This window comes from Podarcis raffonei, chromosome 1 (assembly GCF_027172205.1).
Source record: "Podarcis raffonei isolate rPodRaf1 chromosome 1, rPodRaf1.pri, whole genome shotgun sequence".
In the NCBI taxonomy this organism is placed as follows: Eukaryota; Metazoa; Chordata; class Lepidosauria; order Squamata; family Lacertidae; genus Podarcis; species Podarcis raffonei.
This window is the reverse complement of record NC_070602.1, coordinates 46650835-46673524: the sequence shown is the minus strand read 5'-3', so window position 1 is coordinate 46673524 and position 22690 is coordinate 46650835. Positions and strand designations below refer to the sequence as shown.

Sequence of the window (22690 nt, the reverse complement as noted above, 5' to 3'; positions counted from 1 at the left end):
GCCCCTCCCCCTTCCACACCAATTAACTTGGGAAACAATCCTAGCAGGATGCTATCCTGCACAAGACTTGAGGAAATGTAGAAGAGCACTTCTTTTTCCATTGGGGCTTCTGCAGAAGAACTTCCCTGTGGATTCTGCCCCATAGCTAGGTCTTGGAGAGGTGCCTATCTGAAACCCTGGCAAGTCACTGCCAATCAGTATAGACAGTATGGAGCTCTGCGAGTGCAGCTTTCTCCCGATTGAAGTGCAGAGTGTTTGAGGACCGGGACATTCGCAGGGAAACCAAAATGCTTGTCTGCAAAGCTATTGTACTACCAACCTTACTGTATGCTTGGGAAACATGGACCAGTTACAAACGCCATCTCCAGCTTCTCAAAAGATTCCATCAATGGTGTCTCCGAAAAATCTTACACATCACATGGAAAGACAGGTGAACTAATATCAGTGTACTGGATGAAGCACAGATTACCAGTGTTGAAGCAATGATTCTTCAACATCAACTTCGTGGGACTGGTCATGTTGTGCAGATGCCTGATTATCGTCTTCCAAAACAACTACTCTATTCAGAACTTACAAATGGAAAGCATAATGCCGGTGGTCAACAAAAGAGGTTCAAAGACTGTCTCAAGGCAAATCTAAAAAAATGTAGTATAAACACTGACAACTGGGAAACACTGGCCTGCGAGCGCTCCAGTTGGAGAACAGCCTTTACCAAAGGTGTCATGGGCTTTGAAGACACTTGAACTCAGGACGCAAGGGGAAAACGTGCTAAGAGGAAGGCACGCTTGGTAAATCCACACCGTGATCAACTCCCGCCCGGAACCCAATGTCCCCACTGTGGAAGGACGTGTGGATCCAGAATTGGCCTCCACAGTCACTTACGGACTCATTGTTAAAACCGTGTTTATGGAAGACAATCTTACTCGGCTACAAGTGATTGCCAAAGAAGAAGAAGAAGAGATGGACCAATGGTCTGGCTCATTATAAGGTAGCTTTCTATATATATATATTAACCAGTTCACATAGCATGGTCATCTCAAGCTGGGCTTGTTCTCCTCAGCAATGCAACACTGGAGTCGAAGGCATCCCTCCCAGTCAGTCTTTTTTCTCCGCTTTTTCTTCCCAGCACACCTTCCTCTAAAGACTCTTTTCCTGTCACTTCACACCCAGTTACCCTGGCAACCTTCTGTTTTGTCAGGTCCAAGAATTCCTCTCAGATGGGCTATCAATACCTTTTGTTATGTTGATCCCAGGTGAGGCCCTGGCTTAGAAAGAAAGCTGAGCCCCTCCTTTCCACTGGCCTGCAGTCTTCCTTTCAGTACTCCAAATAATCAAAATCCTACCAATTATTAATTGTTAGAACAATCTATAGCAATATAATTTCAAAAGTCAGGGATATTGTGCAGTCTTTGTTCAGTGAGCCATGATACAATACAGGGTATCCTTCAAAACCAGTGTTCCCCCAAACTTGGGTCTCCAGCTGTGTTTTTTTGGACTACAATTCCTATCATCCCTACCCACTAGTCCTGGTAGCTAGGAATGATGGGAGTTGTACTCCAAAAACATCTGGAGTCCAAAGTTTGGGAAACAAAGCCTCCAGGGCAACCTCATTGGGACTAAGCCATAAACTAGCATAGAGGCACAAAGGCCTGGCCTATTCTATTGGGGTGGGGGAAGATACAAATATACCTGATATTCCAACAAAGAAACAATGTCCCCGCCCCCTTTAAAACCATGCTTAAAAGTGGGAGTCATCTTATACATGGGTAGTGCATAGAGTGGACGTTTGATTGGTTGCTGCTGCGGCTCTCAGCAGCTATTGTGCGTGTTATTGGTTGCTGCATCAATGGCTGGTGTCGATTGGCCGATGGTGCGGCAATTGGGCGGGCAATTGGGAGCTTCTGCTGGTGAGGAGACAGACGGGAGGCGGATTTTGTGATGCATGTAGCGATTTTCCTTTAAAAAGCTCAACAGCTCTCAGTAATCCTCCCCCAAAAAAGCTCAACAACTTTTTGCCATCCCCTCCCCCCATTTTCTGAAATTTCAGTCCCCCAAAATAGGGGGTGTCTTATATATGGGGGCGTCTTATAGATGGAAAAGTACGATAACTCGAACTCAGAATTTGTAAATCGCCAGGAAAAGGGCATGTGATTTGAAACAGGCATTTTGCCATTCTGCCCATACTGTGGAAGGCAGCTGATCCACCAAATGCAGAGCTGGTAACAATCCAGTATGAGAGGTGAGGGGAAGGCCCCTGAGATGCAGATGGGTGCTTTCCAATGCTTTGCACACATCAGTGAATTTCCATGTGGTGGAATTCTCTCTGCAGGGCCAGATGGGGCCGGTTGCTTAGCATTTAGAATAGGAATAATTCGGGGCGGGGGTGCGTGTAATTAATTAGCCTCACAGTACACGGAAAAGAAATGTGTTCCAAGTACATAACTAACCTGCTCTTATGCAAAGAGCCTAATTTGTATAATTAAAGTTCCATAGTGGCTTCCTGCTTTCCATACCAGATTAAGACTCATCCTTCTCTGTGCAATGCAATTGTTCTGCAACCTGCAGGGAATCAGTATTTTTCTAGGAGGACGGAAGCAACGTAGCACAGAACATTACTTATTTATATAGGCAAACAACTCTCATACAGGTCAGGGTTCTCACTTCCCTATTTAAGAAACAGGAAAAAAGGGAAGGCAGAAGAAAATGGTAATTATGTTAATTAGCATCTATAAGACATCAAATGCAGGCAACTCATTTGTAGAAAGCCCTCCCCAGAGAGGTTCATATGGTCCTTTTAACACAAGGTGAAGACCTTTTTATTCCTCGCAAGCCTTTGAATTTTAGTGCATTTTAAATCCGTGACATTTACTATTCTTGTTTTTTTTATGATGGTTTTATGTGTCTTGGGTTGGTTTCATAGCTATTTCTGTTTATTTTATGCTGCTACAGATATTATATTAACATTGCTTTAGTTTATTTTTATTGCATTATTTATTTTTCATGGGGTTTCTTTTTGTAAAGTAACCATGGGATTTGCTTCATAGGTGTATAAAATACCATAAATAAAACTAATACATTAGAAGAAGAAGAAGAAGAGTTTGGATTTGATATCCCGCTTTATCACTACCCGAAGGAGTCTCAAAGCGGCTAACATTCTCCTTTCCCTTCCTCCCCCACAACAAACACTCTGTGAGGTGAGTGGGGCTGAGAGACTTCAGAGAAGTGTGACTGGCCCAAGGTGACCCAGCAGCTGCATGTGGAGGAGCGGAGACGCGAACCCGGTTCCCCAGATTACGAATCTACCGCTCTTAACCACTACACCACACTGGCTTAGCACATTGACACTGTTTCATGCATCTCCTAAAAACAAAAGTAGAGGCTGCTGGATCAGATAAGTGGCCTTTTTTAGTCCAGCATCCTGTTCTCACCATGGTCAAGCAAATACTTCAGGAAAGCCCACAATCAGGACCTGAGCCCAGCAGCACTCTCCCTTCCTGCAGCTTCCAGCAACTGTCATTCAGAGACATACTGCAAGTCAGTACAGGCAGGTGGCGCTGTGGTCTAAACCACTGAGCCTCTTGGGCTTGCTGATCAGAAGGTCGGCGGTTCAAATCCCCGCGACGGGGTGAGCTCCCATTGGCTCTATGCCAACCTAGCAGTTTGAAAGCATACCAGTGCAAGTAGATAGACAGGTACTGCTGTGGCAGGAGGTTAAGCAGTATTTCCGTGCGCTCTGGTTTCCATCACGGTGTTCCATTGTGCCAGAAGTGCTTTAGTCATGCTGGTAACATGACCCAGAAAGCTGTCTGTGGACAAACGCCAGCTCCCTCGGCCTGACAGTGAGATGAGCGCCGCAACCCCATTGTCACCTTTGACTGGACTTAACCACCCAGGGACCTTTTATTATCCCTACATTGCTAATAAGACCTGAGGCAGAGAGCACCAAGCTAAGATCGCCAAGTGAACTCATGGTAAAAGTGAAGTTAGAACAATGGCTACCTGGTTCACAGCTTACTTTCTGAGTGACTGTGCTACACTAATTCACAACATATAACAGACTGTTCATTATATCTTGGCAATGGTATTTGGAGCTTAACAGTACTAAATTTGCAGGGCCACCTTCCAGTTTATACAATATCTCTCCTCCCTCCATAGAAATCAGAGTGACATAAGTGGATCTTCCTCCCATTTCAACCTCACGACAATACCCTGTGAGGTTAGGTCCAAAGTCACCCAATGAGTTTCATTTGTGAGTCAGCATTTGAATCCAGGTCTCTGATGCCAGCAAGAAGGGCTTTCTGGGAGTGCTAATCAGTTGATCAGTGAACCCCACTGAGTGGGGATTGGCTAGGGAGCCTCCTCTGCTGGCATCAGGGGTGGGGCAGGGGGGCAGGGTTTGGTGGAAATTGCCAAATAGGGACCCCTGCCTTTCGGCATTTCAGCACCGTGGAACATCTGTGGCATGCATGCTCATCACTGAAGGCTGCAAAAGAGCATTGAAATGACAAATGGCCAGATAATTTTGTAAGATTACTCACAGTGTTTCACTATTCCCAGAAATACATTATTGGCACTTTTCTCATTTTCATGGATGCAGCCAAAGCACTCAGTCATGTCAAGTAGTTTTTGTATCCCAAGCTATAAAAAGATCTGGAGGTGAGGACATCTTTGGAAATTAGCCAAAGCAATTGGACAGGCACTAAGACACCAGAGTGATTCAAAACACTGGACTGGTGAGTTGCATGGTGTGAGTGTCATGGAGAATTGTCTGGTGGGAGAGAAGTACTCAACTCCTGCTCTGCCTACACTTTCCCCTCTGCACAAACTGTGAGTCTAGTTTAAAGATAAAGAAAAACTGTGAGTCTAGTTTAAAGCTAAAGAACCGTAAGCACAAGCCTTGAAGTTGATCATCTGAGGAAGCTTGAGCGCCTGGTTACTGCCTTTTCCAATATTTATTTATATATAGAGGGGGGGGGGGGGGAGAGATTTTTACAAATAATTTCCAAAAATCATATCATATACTTTCTTATCTTATACAATGTTTTGGCCTTCCATCAACCACATCTGAAGATTTTTCAACCTTTATCACTTAATCTACATTTCTTAATTTCTCTATTACTTTTAATTATCCTTAACTAATCTTTCCTGTCATCTTGTCTAATTCTGCATAGTCCATTAATTTCGTCTGCCATTCTTCTTTGGTCGGTAGTTCTTCTTGTTTCCATTTATGTGCCGGTAATATTCTTGCTGCCTTTATTGCATATAAAAACAGTTTATTATCCTGTTTGTTAATATCCTCCCCTACAATACCGAGTAAAAATGCTTCTGGGTTTTTTTATAAATGTATATTTCAACATCTTTTTCATCTCATTATATATCATTTCCCAGAAGCTTTTCACTGCCTTCTCCAATATTTCTAGATTCACATCTATACATCTAAATCAGCATGTTATGCAAACTCGTGTGTGATTCATCTCCCCCCTCACTTTGTAGATGTGTGAGTGCCACCCTGGTGAGCTCTCTTTCCATACTTCTCCATGTCTCTGAATTTCAGTCACTCATACGTTCTGCTGTGGGGAAGCAAATTTGAGGACAGGCCCTGATGCTGTTAAGAGCTCTGAGGACCCACTTGGACAGCCCACAGCCAGGAGAACCGTCCCATTGCAGCCCTTTCAATGCGCTACACCCCCCTTGAGGTTTTTATGCTCAACTTCCAGTGTGTCCTTATCTCTTTGGGGACAGGAAGTCCAGTGTGACCGATACTTACTTATGCTTCTTTATTCATTACTTGGCACCTTTTCACCTGCAAAGCAGGCACATCCCTCCCTTGAAGAACTTGTCTAAAAGCCTCGCATGAGAATTTAAATAGAATCTGTGCGTGTTGCTATTACAGAAATCATGTGATGGAGTTGCCCGCTTAAGAAGTCCTTCCAGAACATAATTTCCAGGCATGCAGTTCAAGCTGTCAAAATACAGATCTATGCTGCTTTCCCCCACAATATGTTTTAATAATTTGACTGCAGTGAGAGGGCAAGAGTCAGCAGAGGAACCACAAATGTGTGCTGGGGAAGGTGCAGACAAGAGCAAGGATGGGAAAGATTATGATAGGGCAGAGTTCGGCTTCAGTTGTACCAACTGAACCTTGGGTCCTCCAGAACTCCAGTTGGCCATGAGTGATGGTGCTGGTGGGAGCTAGTGTCTGAGACATCCAGAGGGCCACAGGTTCCCCATCTGTGATTTAAGATGTGTACATCTGGAGCTGGTACATGTTTGTTTTGTATTGTTGCAGGAGACACTCGTGCTGTGACATATGCACCTGACTCTGTTCAGAAGTTTGAATAATGAACACATAGCAATCAGATTCAGTAGCCATGATCCTCTTCTTCCACACATTCATATCTACATGAATGAGCATGTGAATGGGGCTGAATAGAGCAACACATCTTCGTGACTTAGGAAGTGGATTGTTCTGTAAGACTGTTTAAAGTGTGAGATTGAATTTCTCTTGCTCTCTTTTTTACATCTTTAACAAAGAAAGAGAAGAAATAAAATTCTTTCCATATGAACCTACCCAAACCCTGAGATCATCTTCTGTTTTTTTTTAATGATATTTATTAGAAGTTTAAAAGATTACAGAGAAAAGAAGAGGGGGGGGGGAAAACAACAAAAAAATTAACAAAACATATATTACAATACATAAAAAAAACAAAAGGAAAAAAAACATAAAATCCAATACAACAATAACAGTAAAAAACACACATCCAATATTCCATATCTTTATCTTTAATTTACTTGTTTCATCGACCTCCTCACACCTCCCTTTTTGTATTCTAGTTTAGATATTTGTTTCAGCAAATTCTTTCCATCTTTCTCAATTTTTATTGGGTAATTTATCTTAACATTCTAACCTATTAATTAACTCAGCAAATCCTTTCCATCTTTCACTATATTCTGTCGTTCAATTTACCTTAATTTATTTTAACCTTATCTTACCATAAAATACCTTAAAGCTTAAAACTTAATACTTATTTATACTTAGCTCCTTATATCATTTCTACTAAAGCCAAATAGTTTCATTCCAACATTTTTCCTAATACTCGTTAATTTTACACTAATTCCCAAAATAAATTTTTAAAAATTTTCTTCCAATCTTCATCCAACGTCTCTTCTTCCTGGTCTCGGGTTATGTCAGTCCTTACTGTCCATTCCATCTAGTCCATCAACCTGGTAATCTTATGTCCGAGGCTCTTAAGTCTTTTCCATGTCCCTTCTGCAGATTATCTTCTTGTTTATACCTGCACTTTACCTTGTCTTTTGTTGATCTCTTTCTTAGTTTCTTTCCTTTCTCATTGAGGAGTAGGTCTCGGGGAGACTCCAACCCAAAAATCTCTCCGTCTCCCCTTAGCAGATCAGCCCATTCCCCACTGTCCCATTCCCCACAGTCAGCAGTGTAGTCCAGAAAGTATTTAAAAGCATGTTTCAAAGTCCCTCCAAAATTAAGAGCCCCCACAACTCCAGACCCCCCCTGGCCCACTCCAAATTCAATCTTCAAGAACAGCGGCTTATGCTCCTGCAGGGCCTCGGGTCTCTCCATTTGTGTTACTTGAGGTTCAGCAGCAACCTCCTCCATTGTCTTCGCATTTGCACTTGCCCTGTCAAAACAGGTTCCTGGGTTGGTTCCTGAATGGTTTCTGTATAAATATTCACTATTTGTCCAAAGTTTTTGACTGCAACAGTCATCAAATCCATCTTCTCATGCATCTGCTCCAACAAAGCACTTGTCTTGCAAAAAGCAAGCACCAAAACTTCTTCTAAACACATTTTTATTCAAGGTCAGAGTCTGGTCCCACGATCCTAATCTCCACAGCTGTGAAATCCCCAGATCGACTCCAGCAACAATTTAACAAGCTCCCTCTAGAGGAGACAATTTCTATTTGTATCCATCTTTTGAAAGCAGGTCTAACAAAAGAAAATTACTTTCATTTTTCAATTTTTTTTGCTTCTTTTAAATGCAAAAGGCAACATTGGAATCAATTTGTTTCTCTTCTTTAACTATCTGTCAAAAGACGTTCCATTCACAGTCAATGAACTTCCCCAAAAATTTCTGTCTCTGACACCCCGTTCCCAGGTTTGAGACGGTGGAAATTTATCTTTCTTTACTCTTTCTCCGCAGGCTTGAACAATCAAAATTCCCCCTCTTTACTCCTGCTTCCAAGAGGGGTTTTGGTGGTTAAAACTGAAGGAAATTTAGACCTTTATATACGACTTTCCAGACTTTAGCTTGCACAATTTTTGCTTCAGTCTATTTACAAAAGCGGAAGGCGGACTTCCTGTTTAGAACCTTCCCGCTTCAGTGCCAAATTAAAATGTTTCTTAATCCAATTTTCCGTTTTACTCACGGGTACTTGTTTAGAGTCCAATTGTCCACAGGAAAAAGTCAGCGCTCTCCGGCAACGGCTGTGCGGCTTCACTCCGTAAAAATAGCAGTCAATTCAAAATACCGCGCCGCTCACCCCACGTCGCTTCGGATCCCCGAAAAAGGGTTTCCCTGCGAGTAGGGGAGGTGCTCCTGGTGTCAGCCAAATCCCATGTTCCCAGGCTTCCTCCGCCTGGGATTTTTGAAGGGTCTCCGCCTTCGCCGCAGCGGCAAGACCCAATTTTTGCGGAGCGGGTTCCTCTCGGTCAGAGGAACTCTGCCATTGCCGATGGTGCTAACCCGGAAGTCCCCTGAGATCATCTTCTGAGGCCCTCCTTTGTGTGCCTCCTCCTTGAGAGGTCCAGAGGGTGGCAACACAAGAACGGGGCCTTCTCTGCAGTGGCTCTCTGTCTATGGAATGCTCTCCCCAGAGAAGTTCACCTGGCACCTTCATTACACACCTTTAGGCGCCAGGCAAAACCGTTCCTTTGGTTGACCTGATTGACATCCTATACCCTTTTAAAATGTGGCTCTTTTGGGGGGCGTTATTGGGTTATTGTTCATATTTTTATTTTATATATTGTGATCTTTTCTGTGAACCACCCTGAAACCTCTGGGTATAGAGTGGTACCTTGGTTTAAGAACAGCTTAATTTATGAACAACTTGGATTAAGAATGCTGCAAACCCGGAAGTAGGTGTTTTGGTTTGTGAACTTCCGAAATGGATTAAGTTGGTAAACCAAGGTACCACTGTAAATTCAATAAATAAATAAAAATTAAACAGCGTTGCATTCCTAGCTAGTCAGATCTTCTGGCAGCACAGGACTTGGTGGCAATTCCAAAAGAATCAGTCTGAAAAACTGAATTGGGAGGAAAACATCACAGGGAGTACCAAGTCATCTAGCTTTTCTAGTCCCTATTCCATGGGGAGGGGGAGGTTTGTGTCAGTATTATTTTATCATCTTATTTTGAAGACGACTACGCCTGTGGGTGGAGTGGAAAGACTCCCACTTCTTGTGGATTAAGAGATTGAAATAAAACTTGGGTGTATCTGAATTCATACCGAGAGGATTTCCAAGTATTGTTGTGGCACTCCTTAACTAATCAAATGTCACCTTCCACAAATGACAAAACACTATGGTATGCAGAACATATCATCCTGGTCATAGGGACAGGTTGCTGGAGAAGGGAGCATAGTTGGTGTGCCTTATGGCCCACAAGGGAGGGAACCCAAGGTGTATAAAAGGTAGGCAATGCATAAGCCAAAGAGAAAATAGATTGTGTCACATAAAGGCCACAGTCCAGAGGTAATTGTGTGTGACCCTGGCAAGCCGACTGCGATACATGAAGGAAATCATGCAATATGAATGCAGACTAGGCAATGTGCTTCTATTTCTATCCCAGCTCACTTAGTTGCAAGCACACACACACAAATCAGCCCTAATAATAGCAAAATTTTGCAACACTTCTGCAAAGAATTCAGAGATACTGTAAATTCTGACAAATCTCCAGAAGGAGGGAGCACAACGATCATAGAACAGCCTGATATTTGAACTTGATGCTAAGAAGGTATTCTTGGCTAATCGCAGGGTTCCAATAATATTTAATCGCAGGGTTCCATATCTATTTTGGGGAGAGTGCTCTTGAGCTCGGTCCTGTTTGTGGGTTTCCCACAGGCATCTGGCCACTGTGAGAAGATGATGCTGGACTAGATGTGCCATTGGTCTGATCCAGCAGGCTCTTCTTATGTTCTTATATTCTTAAGTAAGGATGCTGGAATCGTATGCTACTAAAGAGAGACCCAACCTTGTTAAGATGAAGGCGATGCATTCCACTGAACTGTTGAAACTTCAAGGGAAGCCCCATCCACGAGTGCCTTGCAGGAATCTGTGTATTTGTCAGGGACTGGGCAGAGGAGGAAACCAGCTTGACCCTCCCAGGGAGGAGGAAGACAGTTTAGATTTACAACAGGGGTTTGAGGGGGGTCACAGCTCATAGGCAGATGAGGGGGGAAGTTGGGAAATAATGGGAGGGGAGGAGGAAGAGGAAGAACCAGGGGAGCGACAGCTGATGGACACAGTGTCTTTAGAAAGCACTCCAGACCCCACCCCACCCATCTCCCAGAACCCAGAGAGCCTTGAAAGTAGGAGAGCAAAGAGCTCAAAGGCAGAGGGCACTTAGCAGCACCCATAGGAGTGACAATGCAAATGACAAAGGAGGAAGTGGGAGAGATGGGGGGTGGAGATTCACTCGGGACAACGCCATTATCCAAGAGGCTGGATTCCATAGCCTCTTTCTGTAAATACCAACTAAAAAGTGGATGGTAAGAAACAATACCTTGTCTTTGTACATTCGTTGCAACCAGCTGGGAGTTGCTGACAGCAGCCTGACAATATTAGTATATTATTATTGTATTGTATTGTATTGTATTGTATTGTATTGTATTGTGTATATATATGTTTGTGTTTATTAGTATATACTGGTAAACGAAGTTTCCATGCACTCTGGTTTCTGTCACGGTGTTCCATTGCGCCGGAGGTGGTTTAGTCATGCTGGCCACATGACCCAGAAAGCTGTCTGTGGACAAACATCGGCTCCATCAGCCTGAAAGCGAGATGAGCGCTGCACCCCATAATCACCTGTGACTGGACTTAACCATCCAAGGGTCCTTTACCTTACTTTATTAGTATATGGTATAATAAAAATTTCTGAGTTTAAAATATTCCAGCAGTCCATCCTTGAGGGTAAAATATGGCATACTGTTGTCACACTGCAACACAGTTTAAATGAGAAGACAGAAATAAAAGAAAGCATCCAGTTGAAATTGAGAGATTAAAATATGAGACAGGAAGTCACAAGAGGTGGCAAACTCAAACCATGTGTTGTCTGATTTCTTGGCACCTGAAACTTATGAGTGGCAGGTTTTAAAGACGTCAAAAATTGTAGAAGAGACATCCTGTGAAGCTTAGGAGAGATATGAAAGCAATGGAATCTTGTTCTCTGCGCATCAAGAGCAGGTTCTGCAAGATCTATGATTCTAGTCTTCTGTGAAGATGGGTTAGATGGGTGGCAAAGGCAGAGCACCACTGAAAGAAAAACAATGAAGGAAGCAGGGGGATATGCTGTAACAATACAAGCTCAATACACAAATGCTTGACATTGTTAATTAGTGAGGAAGCAAGGTGAATTTCAAGTATTTGATTGTCGACTGCAGACAATGCTGTATTGTATTAATTAGATTTTGCCAGTATCAGATCTTTCTAGTAGGAACAGTAAACTTATAAAGCCTGATCTAAAACACAACAAAACAACTGATCCTATCTATTCCCAGTGTGAATTTAAAAAGTGGAATCCTTCTTGGAATATAAGATGAACAGCATGACAAACTGACAAACTGGAACGTGTCCAGAGGAGGGCAACCAAAATGGTCAAAGGCCTGGAAACGATGCCTAATGAGGAACGGCTAAGGGAGCTGGGCATGTTTAGCCTGGAGAAGAGGAGGTTAAGGGGTGATATGATAGCCATGTTCAAATATATAAAAGGATGTCACATAGAGGAGGGAGAAAGGTTGTTTTCTGCTGCTCCAGAGAAGCGGACACGGAGCAATGGATCCAAACTACAAGAAAGAAGATTCCACCTAAACATTAGGAAGAACTTCCTGACAGTAAGAGCTGTTCGACAGAGGAATTTGCTGCCAAGGAGTGTGGTGGAGTCTCCTTCTTTGGAGGTCTTTAAGCAAAGGCTTGACAACCATATGTCAGGAGTGCTCTGATGGTGTTTCCTGCTTGGCAGGGGGTTGGACTCGATGGCCCTTGTGGTCTCTTCCAACTCTATGATTCTATGATTCTATGAACTATTATTTAAAACATGAAATGAATGGTGAGAGTGGCTGATCTTAAAGTGGGGGCAGTGGAGGATCCAGTCTCAACCTTCATTTTAAACAGACAAAAATGCCAAAACATTACCAGACAACCGGAAATAAGCTGTACATTGTTCAGACTGCAGCCTTCATCATTTAGAAACCAGTGTTTCTAAAGTGTTTAGTGTTTAGGCAATTGTTTAGAAATATGTATATCACATACAAAAGATTCCACTTATTTAATGCAAAATCAGCCTCCTTGTAGAGAGTGGTGAAATGTTGTGCTTTTTTAAATGTTACACTGGCAAATGCAGTGGCTGGGATTTGCCCCCTCTTACCTCTCTGCCCAAAGAATTGGAGTCGATCTGATATTGACCTGGGTAAATCTATACAGTCCTCTTCATAGACTGGATGATGATGCCATAATCCGTAAGGTATTGTGTGCATGTCTAGTATTTCTCTGAATCAGGATGGCTCATTCTGAAATTGCACTGCAAGCATTCAGATGACCTAGGCAACCACTCCTTTGACAGAAGCCAGGTTGCCCCCAGGTCAGAGTGAGTTGTCTCTCTCATTTAATCTGTACTTTCTAACCTACCAGTCCAAAAATATTTAGCTTAAACCTTCATCCACAAACACCTTCTCAGGTCTCTGCCTTGTAAGTAGGCTATGATAAGATAGCTGCTCCAATAAACGTCTACTCCATAGACTAGACTCCCCTGCTTGGTAATCTATATGCTACCTACCTGAGTTTCAAAATCAACCCAGTGTTAACTTTAAAAAAAAAAGTCTCAGCCATGCCCTGGAATGTGCTTGTCTCTACAATAAATACCTTGGTGGACGTTTCCATTCATGTTTGGACATGGACAGACTTTTTGTCCCATTTGCATTGTGTCCTTAAAACTCTTAAAGTCAACAAACACTGTCTTTTGGGGCCAGAAACATGCTGACTAAGTCGATAGTCACAGACAAGGAAAGGCTGAATATATCCTTGTCCTAGTCATCGCCCAACCCCCTCCCTCTGCCCAGACTTCTTCTTCTTCTTCTTCTTCTTCTTCTTCTTCTTCTTCTTCTTCTTCTTCTTCTTCTTCTTCTGTTTTGCTTTAGGAGATGTACCAATCTGTTCTTAATTCTTTAAAACTAAGTAATTGCAAGAAAACAACACGCTTACATGAAACTACCTGGGCTCCCATTCATCCCTTGATACCTTTGCCTCACCCCTCCCTCTGTTCTCACCCCAGCTCCACCAGACTTTAGATTGTATGCTCCTGTCAGGGACTGGGCAGAGGAGGAATGGTAGAGACTGCCTCCCCACCCTGACCCTTCCAGTGAGGAGGAAGAGGAAGACAGTATAAATTTGCAACAGGGGTTTGAGGGAGGTCACAGCTCAGAGGCAGATGAGGGGAAAAGTTGGGAAATCATGGAAGAGCCGGAACAACACCCAGCTGACACACTATCATTAGAGAGCATTCCAGACCCTCCATCTCCCAGAACCTGGCGAGCCTTAAAAGTAGGAGAGCAAAGAGCTCAAAGACAAAGGGCACGTAGCAGCACCTGTAGAAGTGACGAATGAGGAAGTGGGAGAGACGGGGTGGAGATTCACTCGCGACAACACCATTATCCAAGAGGCTGGGTTCTGTAAAGATTGAAATAAAAAAGGGCTGTAAGAAACTTTCCTTTCTCTTTATACTTTCCTGGGCGACCAGCTAGGAGCCGCTGACAGCATCAGGATGCTGACAGCATCAGGACAACTCCTTGAGGAAACGGCCTGACTACTTTCTAATTATTCTCATGCTGCAAAATGCCCTGCATGTGCACTGTGGGGTTTAAACAACAAATAAACACAAGATCTGGATGCCGGGACTAAGGCCCTGGTGGTCAAAGAGCAACAGAGAGATTGCAATCATGTTTAAAAGAGAGTGCGCATAGTGTAGTGGTTAGAGTATTGGAGTAGGACCTGAGAGGTCAGGGTTCAAATCCCTGCTCAGCTATGAAACTCACTGGGTGACCTTAGGCCAGTCACAGTCTCCTGGCCCAACCTACCTCACAGAGTTGTTGTGAGGAAACAAACATTTTAAGTGAAGAAGATTATCTCAGTCTGTAATAGATTTGAAATTATTTTTATATATGGGATTATGTAGAGACAATGCCAGGCTAGGACAGACAAACGGTCTAACATGGAATAAGGCTCCCTCCCATCCCCATCTCTGCTAGATCCATTTTACCAACAGGAAACTAAGAGCAACTTGCCAATGGTGGATATCATGTCACTTCATGGCTGAGCCTGACTTTGGAAGCAGGGTCTCAGGTCCAAGATTGACACTCTGTTCGTTGGGCCAGCCATCATACAAAAGGAAGATACTCTACATAGTAAAACTGATGTTCTTCAGCAGCTTTTTGAGCAGAGAAAATGTTTGCTCAGTTAGACGGTACATTGTAAGACTAGCTGTGACTAGCCAGAGTAGTGTGTGTGTGTGTGTGTGTGTGTGTTGGATGTGACATTTGTAACAAGTCTATAATGCAAAACACAGAGACTTTTATCTGGATGGTCTATAGCCCTGCTATGCTGATGCTAAAATTCTTTATCTGTTGTTTAAGTGCTTCCACCCACTTATTTTATCTCCTTCTCCAGGCTTTATCTGTCTAGCTTTTTCTGCACTAGTAAATCCTGCCATGTTTGAGAAAGTCTGCCTGGCACTACCATCTTCCCCTTAAGCCCTTGTAGGAACTGCTTGCCTTGTTTGTTGTGGACAATGTCAGATAAGTGTTGACACCTATTATAATGAAAGTATCGCTAACTCCCTGGGACAATTTCCTTTTCCTCCTTAGGCAAAGAGAATACTCTAAAATCCAGCACTGTGCATTTTATTGCATGGAATTCATCAAAATGCAATTAAATGCCATCAACAAAGAGACTGATTGAGTCTTTTATACCTGAACAGGAGATAATTGCCAAAAGATGACTAACGGCAGTCTAGTAGGATTTTCGTCTCTTTTACTTCTATGACACACCCACACACCATATCAGTAATTTATATGATTAAAGCTCACAGGTTCTGTCTCTGGTTTCTACCACACACACCATTATTTGTTGCAGAAACACACACGCAAACACCCCTCAAGCCTTTACTTTCTTTCAATTAACCTATATTTGCAAACAATCTATCTCACGTGTCCATGTATGCACACATATGCATATGGAAGTCCTTCATATCATTTTTGTTGTTGTTGTAGCTTGGGGGAACTGCTAATCTTGAAGGGAGGGGGACAAAGTTTTTCCAGCTGGGCAGCTGGGCTTTGGTAGTAGTTAATAACTGTGGCATAATGAAGGGGGAACACAGGGAAGCAGAACTTTGGGATATTTTCAGAGCAGGAGCAATGACATCACCAGTTGGGAGCACAGGGATAATTTATGGAGCCTCCTTGCTCTGGCAAGGGAAAGAGGTGATAATGAGGCTTTCAAGTACGCTTGTACTAAGGAATACGCTTTCGGCAGAGACTGTATTGTTAAGCTCAGGACCTGCTTATAGGTTTCCCACAGGCCACCTTGAGAACTAAATTGCTGAGCGCTTAAGCATTCATCCTGACCTGTTTGCACAAAGTCTGCATAGAGGTTATAAGGCAACAGCTGTTTAGTGAGCATTCAATCTGAGTTGTTTGTGGAGGGGTTACACCACCATGCCATGTCACAAATGTTACCCCACATTTCCCAGTGCAGTTTGTCACTTTATTTACCACAAGAAACAACTAATTATTTGGGGGGGGGAGTGGTTCATTGCACAACAGCTCCAAATCCACTTTAATTGGGCAACTTGAATCCAGTCACAATGGAAATAGGGGAACACAGGGGACACAGCCTTAAGCAGAAGTTAATATGGCCAAGGACCTGGGCAGGGTGGAAGCATGTGGAAACTTGTAGGACTGGAAGAGTCTTGTGACTCTGTTCTGAGGGGGTTGTGGATAAGAATGGGACAGTGTGTACAACTGGGCCAACAAAAGGGATGGTCAAATGCATTGAGGAAAAGGCTATCAGTGGCTAGTAGTCATGATGGCTATGATCTCCATGATGATGGCTATGATGGCAGTGGGAACAGGAAGGAGATTATTGGACACTAAGGTCCACTTCTGAGGGTCTTCTGGAGGTTCCCTCACTGTGGAAAGTGAAGTTACAGGGAACCAGGCAGAGGGTCTTCTTGGCCGTGGCACCCTCCCAGTGGAATGCTCTCTCATCACTTGTCAAAGAGAAAAAGAACTACACAAATTTTAGAAGACACCTGAAGGCAGCCCTGTAGCAGGAATTTTTTAAATGTTTGACATTTTTTTATTTTTAATATTTTTCTGGAAGCCACCCTGCGGCTGTGGAAACCCGGCCACATGAGTAGGGTATAAATAAAATAACAACTACTACTAGGGGGGGTTGTACTAGATGACCCTTGCTCCCAACACTATAATTCTTTGATTCTATGACAAGAAGGACATACCTTCCAAAGACCCAGAGCCATTTGAGGACGAAAGAAAAGGCTCTGCATGCAAAAAGCCCCAGGTTGGATCCATGGGCATAGACAGGATTTTTGTTTGGGGGGGCAGGCTTTTGTTGGAGGGCGGAACCTCAGATTTGTATTGATTCTTTTTATTTTATTTTATTGGGGGGGGGAGCAGCTGCCCTCCTGCCCGTGGTGGCTGGATTCCCCCAGGAGCTCCTGGTAGGGCCGGTAATGTCCTCTGAAAAGCAGCTGCTGCCACTCAATGTGGACAATACCGACGAGACTCCGCGCAAGGCAGCTCTTGGGCTCTGAAACCAAATGGACCGATCATGCCCTCCAACTTTTGGACTTCAACCGTCCCGCCACTGCCCCCCTGAGCTTCGTGCCCTCGCGCCCCAGCTCCAGCCGCTCAGCGCAGCTCCCATTTCGCGGGAACCCCGCGCGTTTTCCGCAGAAGTCTCCCTCGTGCCATAGGCGGGCGCCGCCCGCTCCTCTCCCACAGCCAAGCGCAGGCGCCGGAGAGCCCCCACCTCCCCGGTTCCTGCCCCTAATCAGAAAGCGCCGCCTGCGTCTTTAAGAGCTCGCGTACCTAGGCTGTAAACAGCGAGGAAGGTGGGTCGCCGCGGCGCGCGCGTGGCTCGGCGTCCGTCCCCCCGATTTGCCGCGCGCTCCTTTCCCTACTCTTCCCCTGCCTGCGTCGCCTCCTCAGATTTTCTCGTTGCCCCTGAGGAGCGCCCATTTCTCCTGGCGGCGGTGAATGAGTTCGTGTTCGGGGAGTGAGCTGAGCTGATCCTCGCCCCCACCTCCCCTCCCCTCCCGCGTGCGGAGCGAGAAGCTCCTTCCGGGTTAGCCAGAATTGCCCCCCTCGCAATCCTCGCCCCAGCATAACACGGCGCGGGAGGCGGCGGCAGCCAGACACCCGGCGCGCGCGGGGAGGAGCAGCAGCAGCAGGAGCGGCGGCGGCGGCGTCTCCCTCCTGGCCGCGGGAGGATGGGAGCGAGCAGCCGAGCCCAGCCGAGAGGTGGCACCACCAGCCGCAGCCAGACGGGAGGCTGTGGCGCCGCCTGAGTGTCCGGGCGGGCAGGCAGGGCGAAAGGCGGCGGCGAGGAGCGAGGCAGCGGCGGGCATGGAGCGGCAGTGCTCCGGCGCGGCCGGGAAGCCCAGCGCGGGCAGCCGGACGGCCCCGGACGGCGCGCGGGGCGCAGGGCCGTCGTCGTCGTCGGTGGGCGCCCTGCAGCGCGGGGGCAGCCAGAGCGCCGAGCCGGACGAGCTGATCCGCAGGGCTCTGGATTTCAAGAGCCAAGGCGCGCAGTGCTACAAGGAGAAGAAATTCCGCGAGGCCATCGGCAAGTACCACCGCGCGCTGCTGGAGCTCAAGGGGCTGCTGCTGGCCCAGGAGGAGGACGACGACGTCGGGGACGGAGACCCCGCCGCCTCGCCCTCGTCCTCCTCATCTGGCGGCGGCGGCGGCGGCTTGGGCAGAAGCCTCACGGGCGAGCAGAGCCAGCTGCTGGAGAGCATCGAGATCGACTGTTACAACAGCTTGGCAGGTCAGCAAAGGGGCTCTTTCGTTCCTTCTGGCGGGAGATACTCAAGGGGCGCGCGCCGTTCCGCTGCTCTCGCCCCGACGGCACCTGGAAATAAACTTTGCCCGGAGAGCTGAGCGTGAGGGGCGCCGGGGAACGAGGGAGGGATCATGGGGAAATGTGCCCAGTCTAGCCCCCTACTTGCAAGGTCGATTGGAAAGCGCCGCGCCGACGACAGGTGCCGTTTCCCATGGCCGGAATTCCGGACTTGGGTGCAGATGGAGGCCGCCCTCCTGTTTCCCCAGGGTCAGGAGAAGCCGCCTCTCCAAGGCCTTTCAGGAGGTGTGTGTCCCCCCCCCCCAGGCAGCAGATTAAAAGCTTCTGGCTCAGGATGGCAGGCGGCTCTCCCAGGTCTCCGTTGCATGTTGCCTCCTAGTCTTATATATTAGCAAGAGCCAGCAGGCGATAGAACTACTGCCAGGAGCCCCAATATCTAATGCTCGAGTGTGCAAACGTGCGGGTCAATACATCAGGGAACTTTCTCAAAGTAAAATAATCATGGAGGTAGGTCTCTGCCCCAGAAGGTTGCCATTTATATTTTCATATTAGAGAGGGAGAGAGAGGAGGAGGAAATGTCTGTCTTGTCCAATCCGTAAAGACCACATTTTTCTCCTGGCATAGGCTTTCATGGACAAGAGCCAGCTTTGTCAAGGGAAAGCCTAGCTCAGCAGTAGAGCATCTGCTTTCCATGCTGCAAGTCGCAGGTTCAATCCCCAGTATTGCCAGGTAGGGATGAGAGAAACCCTGGGGAGCATCTGCCAGTCAGTGTGGACAATACTGAGCTAGATGGCCGAATGATCTGACTCCGTGTAAGGCAGTATCCTGTCAGATGCATGATGTGTTGTCCCTAGTTGACAGATAGAAATAGGTATCTGTTGACTGTGAGTAACACTTCATGCATCTGCCAAAGCGGGCCCTGCTCCAGGAAAGCTGAAGCCACAATAAATCTGTCAGGGCCCCTCCAGACGGGTGTTTTTCTGCAACATGTCATCGAAGCAATAACAGGGCATTAGTGGTGGATTTATACCCGGCTGTCCACACATCATTCTGCTTTATTAATCGCTCTGCGATGCTTCCTGAATGATACTGCATTATTGCTTTCCGGGGGTGCGCTCTTGCGCACAGAGCTGCAAAAGCAGAGCAAAAACAGCCCTGGAACATGGGGTGTATGAAGAGTCACAGGATTTTGTCAGGAAGTTACAGGACGTTCCCTGGCTGGAAACGAAGTAGTCTGTCTACCCCGAAACTCTTGCAGGTGTTGGTAGGATTGAAAATAGGATTGCATATAAATGTCCTTATACCATCTTTTACAAATAACCATAAGATGTGCAATAAGGGGGACACCAGGAGAGGTCCTTTGTCTTTAAGATCTGCGGGTTCTTTCTGCTGTTTTTCTTTGCAGCCAAATAACACAGCTCTGCCTCTGGAATGGGTCACCAAGGGAAAGTTAGCATCATTGTAGGTCCTGTGGCAGCAGATCTCCCTCTCTCCCTCCCTCCTTTCCTCTCTCTCTCCACCCCCCTCTCTCTCACACACACACATTACACACGCAGTAATGTGTGTTTGGAAAGAATAGGGAAGCAACAGCAAAGTTCTTAGGTCATGGTGTATAATTTGTGTCAGGAGACCAAGAGGGTAAGCCAGAGGCTCCACTAAAGAAGAGAGAAATTGAAAGAAATCCAATGGTGGGGGGGGGAAGGAATATTTCCATAACTGTGTGGTGAAGAGAGGGGGACAGGAACAGAGGGGTAGCATCCAGCAGATTTCTCTTGGAAGTTGCAGCAGTTGACAAAACAAGCAAAGTCAACTATGGTGCCTAGCAATGTTCTAACTCTTAAAACCCGTCATGCAGTGGGGTTAACGTCTCTGTTCTTTATGTCTTTCAAGAGCTGTGTAAATAGGAACCTGCAGTTCTGTGGGGCAGCTGCTCTGATGTCGGGGGACTTGAAAGTGCTTTCCGTCCTCCGAGCTTATACACCAGCTTTTTCCGCCTGCCTGTTTCCTGCAATTGTTTTTACCATGGCTTCAGTTCAGTCATTTGGTATGAGGAGTGTTGCAGTGGGGAGCAGAGTACTTGTCTGTCCTAGGATCAGTCACCATCATATATGTCGGGTGTTTTTGATTTAATTGTAGATATCAAATAGGTCAGTTAAATTTTAATTTGTGCCAGCTGTGGGGAACCAACAGGAACTTGTGGCCAAGCCTGGATGTGCAACTTACAAACAGTTGTATTCTGTTCCTGCAGTATTTACTCCAACCAAAACTGACCTTAGCTCTGTGTGTTTGTTTGTGTGTGTGTGAGAGGGGGGGGAGGGAGAGAGATATGATACAGTGGGGAGCATATGCAAGTTTCTCTTTCTTGTCCTGCCCTCATTCTCAAGCTTTTAAATACACTTTTTATTGACTATATGCTATGAATGTATAAGAAGCCTAAAGCACTTTGGTGTAGAGAAGAGTGTGACAGCCCCATGAAAAGGATGGCAGTTGTTCTATACTGGCAGATTTGTTTCTGTGCTTTTTGTAAGGCATGCAATTTTTAATAACAAAAAATATTGACTGTTACCTACGAGGTGGCAAAGACTGGCCAATCCAGTCTTTGCACTTCGGAAACACTTTGAGTAGGGCAAAGACAAATGGAAAACCCTGTCAAGAGAGGGTCAGCTGAACGAGAGAGCTTTGGCCTGTTCCTGTGGGCCACGATGGCTGAGAGTGGCAGAGCTCCAAAGGTCTGGCAATGGGATTCCTACCTTGGGACGAAAAGGCAGCTCATTGCTTTGTTGTGCTGGCAGAGCTATCCAGCCCTGCTCGGTGCAGCAGGATCCTTTGCGCTGCTGGGTGCCAATTCTCCTTCTCCAGCTCTTAGGAAGAAACAGTGGCCAGTGGGTTGCTCTGACATGGGTGGGGAAAGGAGCAGGGCACAGTAGCCTTTTTGTGCCCACAGGAGCTCTGGAAAAGGGTTCAATTTCTCATAGAAAAGGATCTTTCTATGAATTGCACTTTGCATTCACAGAACAGCGGCATGAGAAACCAAGAATTCAGAAAGCTCTCTTGCTCCTCTCCTGTCTACCTTTTGCATGTTTCTCAGGTCTGCTGGATCTCCATACACCTAGGAACCGTTTAACATGTGCCTGTAAATCAGTTGATGCTCACTGCCGAACATGTGAATTGCCTCCTTTGAGAAGGTTGGCATTTGAATGTTGTCAGAGGCAATGCAAGGTCTCTTTATGGCGTTTGATCTGCAGTAGCTTTTTCTTGCATTCAACCCCTCCTGGGATGTTGCAGTCAAGGAACGATAAACATATATGTGTGAACTCCCCCTGAAGCTATAAGGCTGAAACTCTTTCACTTGCAAGTCAAAGCAGCAATTAGCTTCTCTCAAAACACATTTGATGATTTTGTGAAATGTCGTCCCTTCTTTTCATCCAACATGCAATTTTTCTTTTTGCTGTAGTGGAACATTTTGGAGAGAGAACATCAAATGACTTTGGGTTGTCCTCACCCCACCCCCCAATTCATTCTTGTATATGTATAAATGCTGCAACATTGCTATCCTTATCCAAAGCTAATTCTTCCTCTTTTGTGAAAAGAAGCAACATTACACACATTGATTTGTTTCCCTCTCCTATTGCACTTTGTGCTTGCAAGGTACTATATACATTATCAGGGCTGCGGCATTAATAATTCAGCAAATGCTGAAGTGCTCCCTAGTTTTGAAAAATAGATATTGTTAACTGGAAAACATCTGCATGATCGTCAGTACAGAGATGCCAATCAAACAGATCTGAAATGGCTTTGGGTGACGTTTTGGCAGTGCTGGTAGCCTTTCCGCTGAGCCTGCAAGTTCCCTTGCTGAAAATGTCTACCCGGGTGCTCGGAACTGTTTTGCATCACAATAGCGGCGTATGATACGACGTGCTTTTTCTAATTCCTTGTACGGCTTTGTTATTGTTCCTTCCACATTTTACTACAACAGAGGGGAGAGCGCATTTCTTGCACTTTCCCTCGATGTTCCCACAGGGCTTTTTGCCTTGGAGTGGCAAGGATGCCCACTGACAGTTACCAGCCCATCGTTTTGTGTACCATGCAAGTGAGACAAGTTTGTGTGCCGTCCTTTCTGAATGAATCCCGCAGTAGTACACACTGCTGTAGATCAGGTGTACAGGTCTGTGTAGACCTACATGATTTCATAAGGGTCAGAATGCTTTCAGAATGGCATAAAAGATGCCTTTCGCTCTGACCTGCTTTGTCCTATCCAGGGCAACTCCATTGATCCATCTCCTCCTATTTCTGACATCTTAGTACACCTGCCTGCCATGGCTCCTCTGAATGCACCCAGCTTCCCTTC

The 22690-nt window shown here is 45.6% G+C and overlaps 1 protein-coding gene and 1 long non-coding RNA gene across 3 annotated transcripts in view; one reads left to right on the top strand and one right to left on the bottom strand.

The window, feature by feature from the left end:
* Positions 1-10038: 10038 nt before the first annotated feature.
* On the bottom strand, positions 10039-17437 carry LOC128411984 (uncharacterized). Its single transcript, XR_008329992.1, has 3 exons — positions 17349-17437; positions 13591-13911; positions 10039-10342 (listed from the first exon to the last, which is right to left on the bottom strand). It is a non-coding gene; the product is annotated as an uncharacterized LOC128411984 (long non-coding RNA).
* A 448-nt stretch (positions 17438-17885) lies between these two features.
* TTC9 (tetratricopeptide repeat domain 9) overlaps positions 17886-22690 on the top strand; it is a 28881-nt gene continuing 24076 nt past the window's right edge. For both annotated transcript variants that reach the window (XM_053384659.1, XM_053384668.1), the window contains exon 1: positions 17886-18309. In XM_053384659.1, coding sequence (XP_053240634.1) covers positions 17886-18309 — 424 coding nt within the window. The remainder of the gene's footprint in view (positions 18310-22690) is intronic.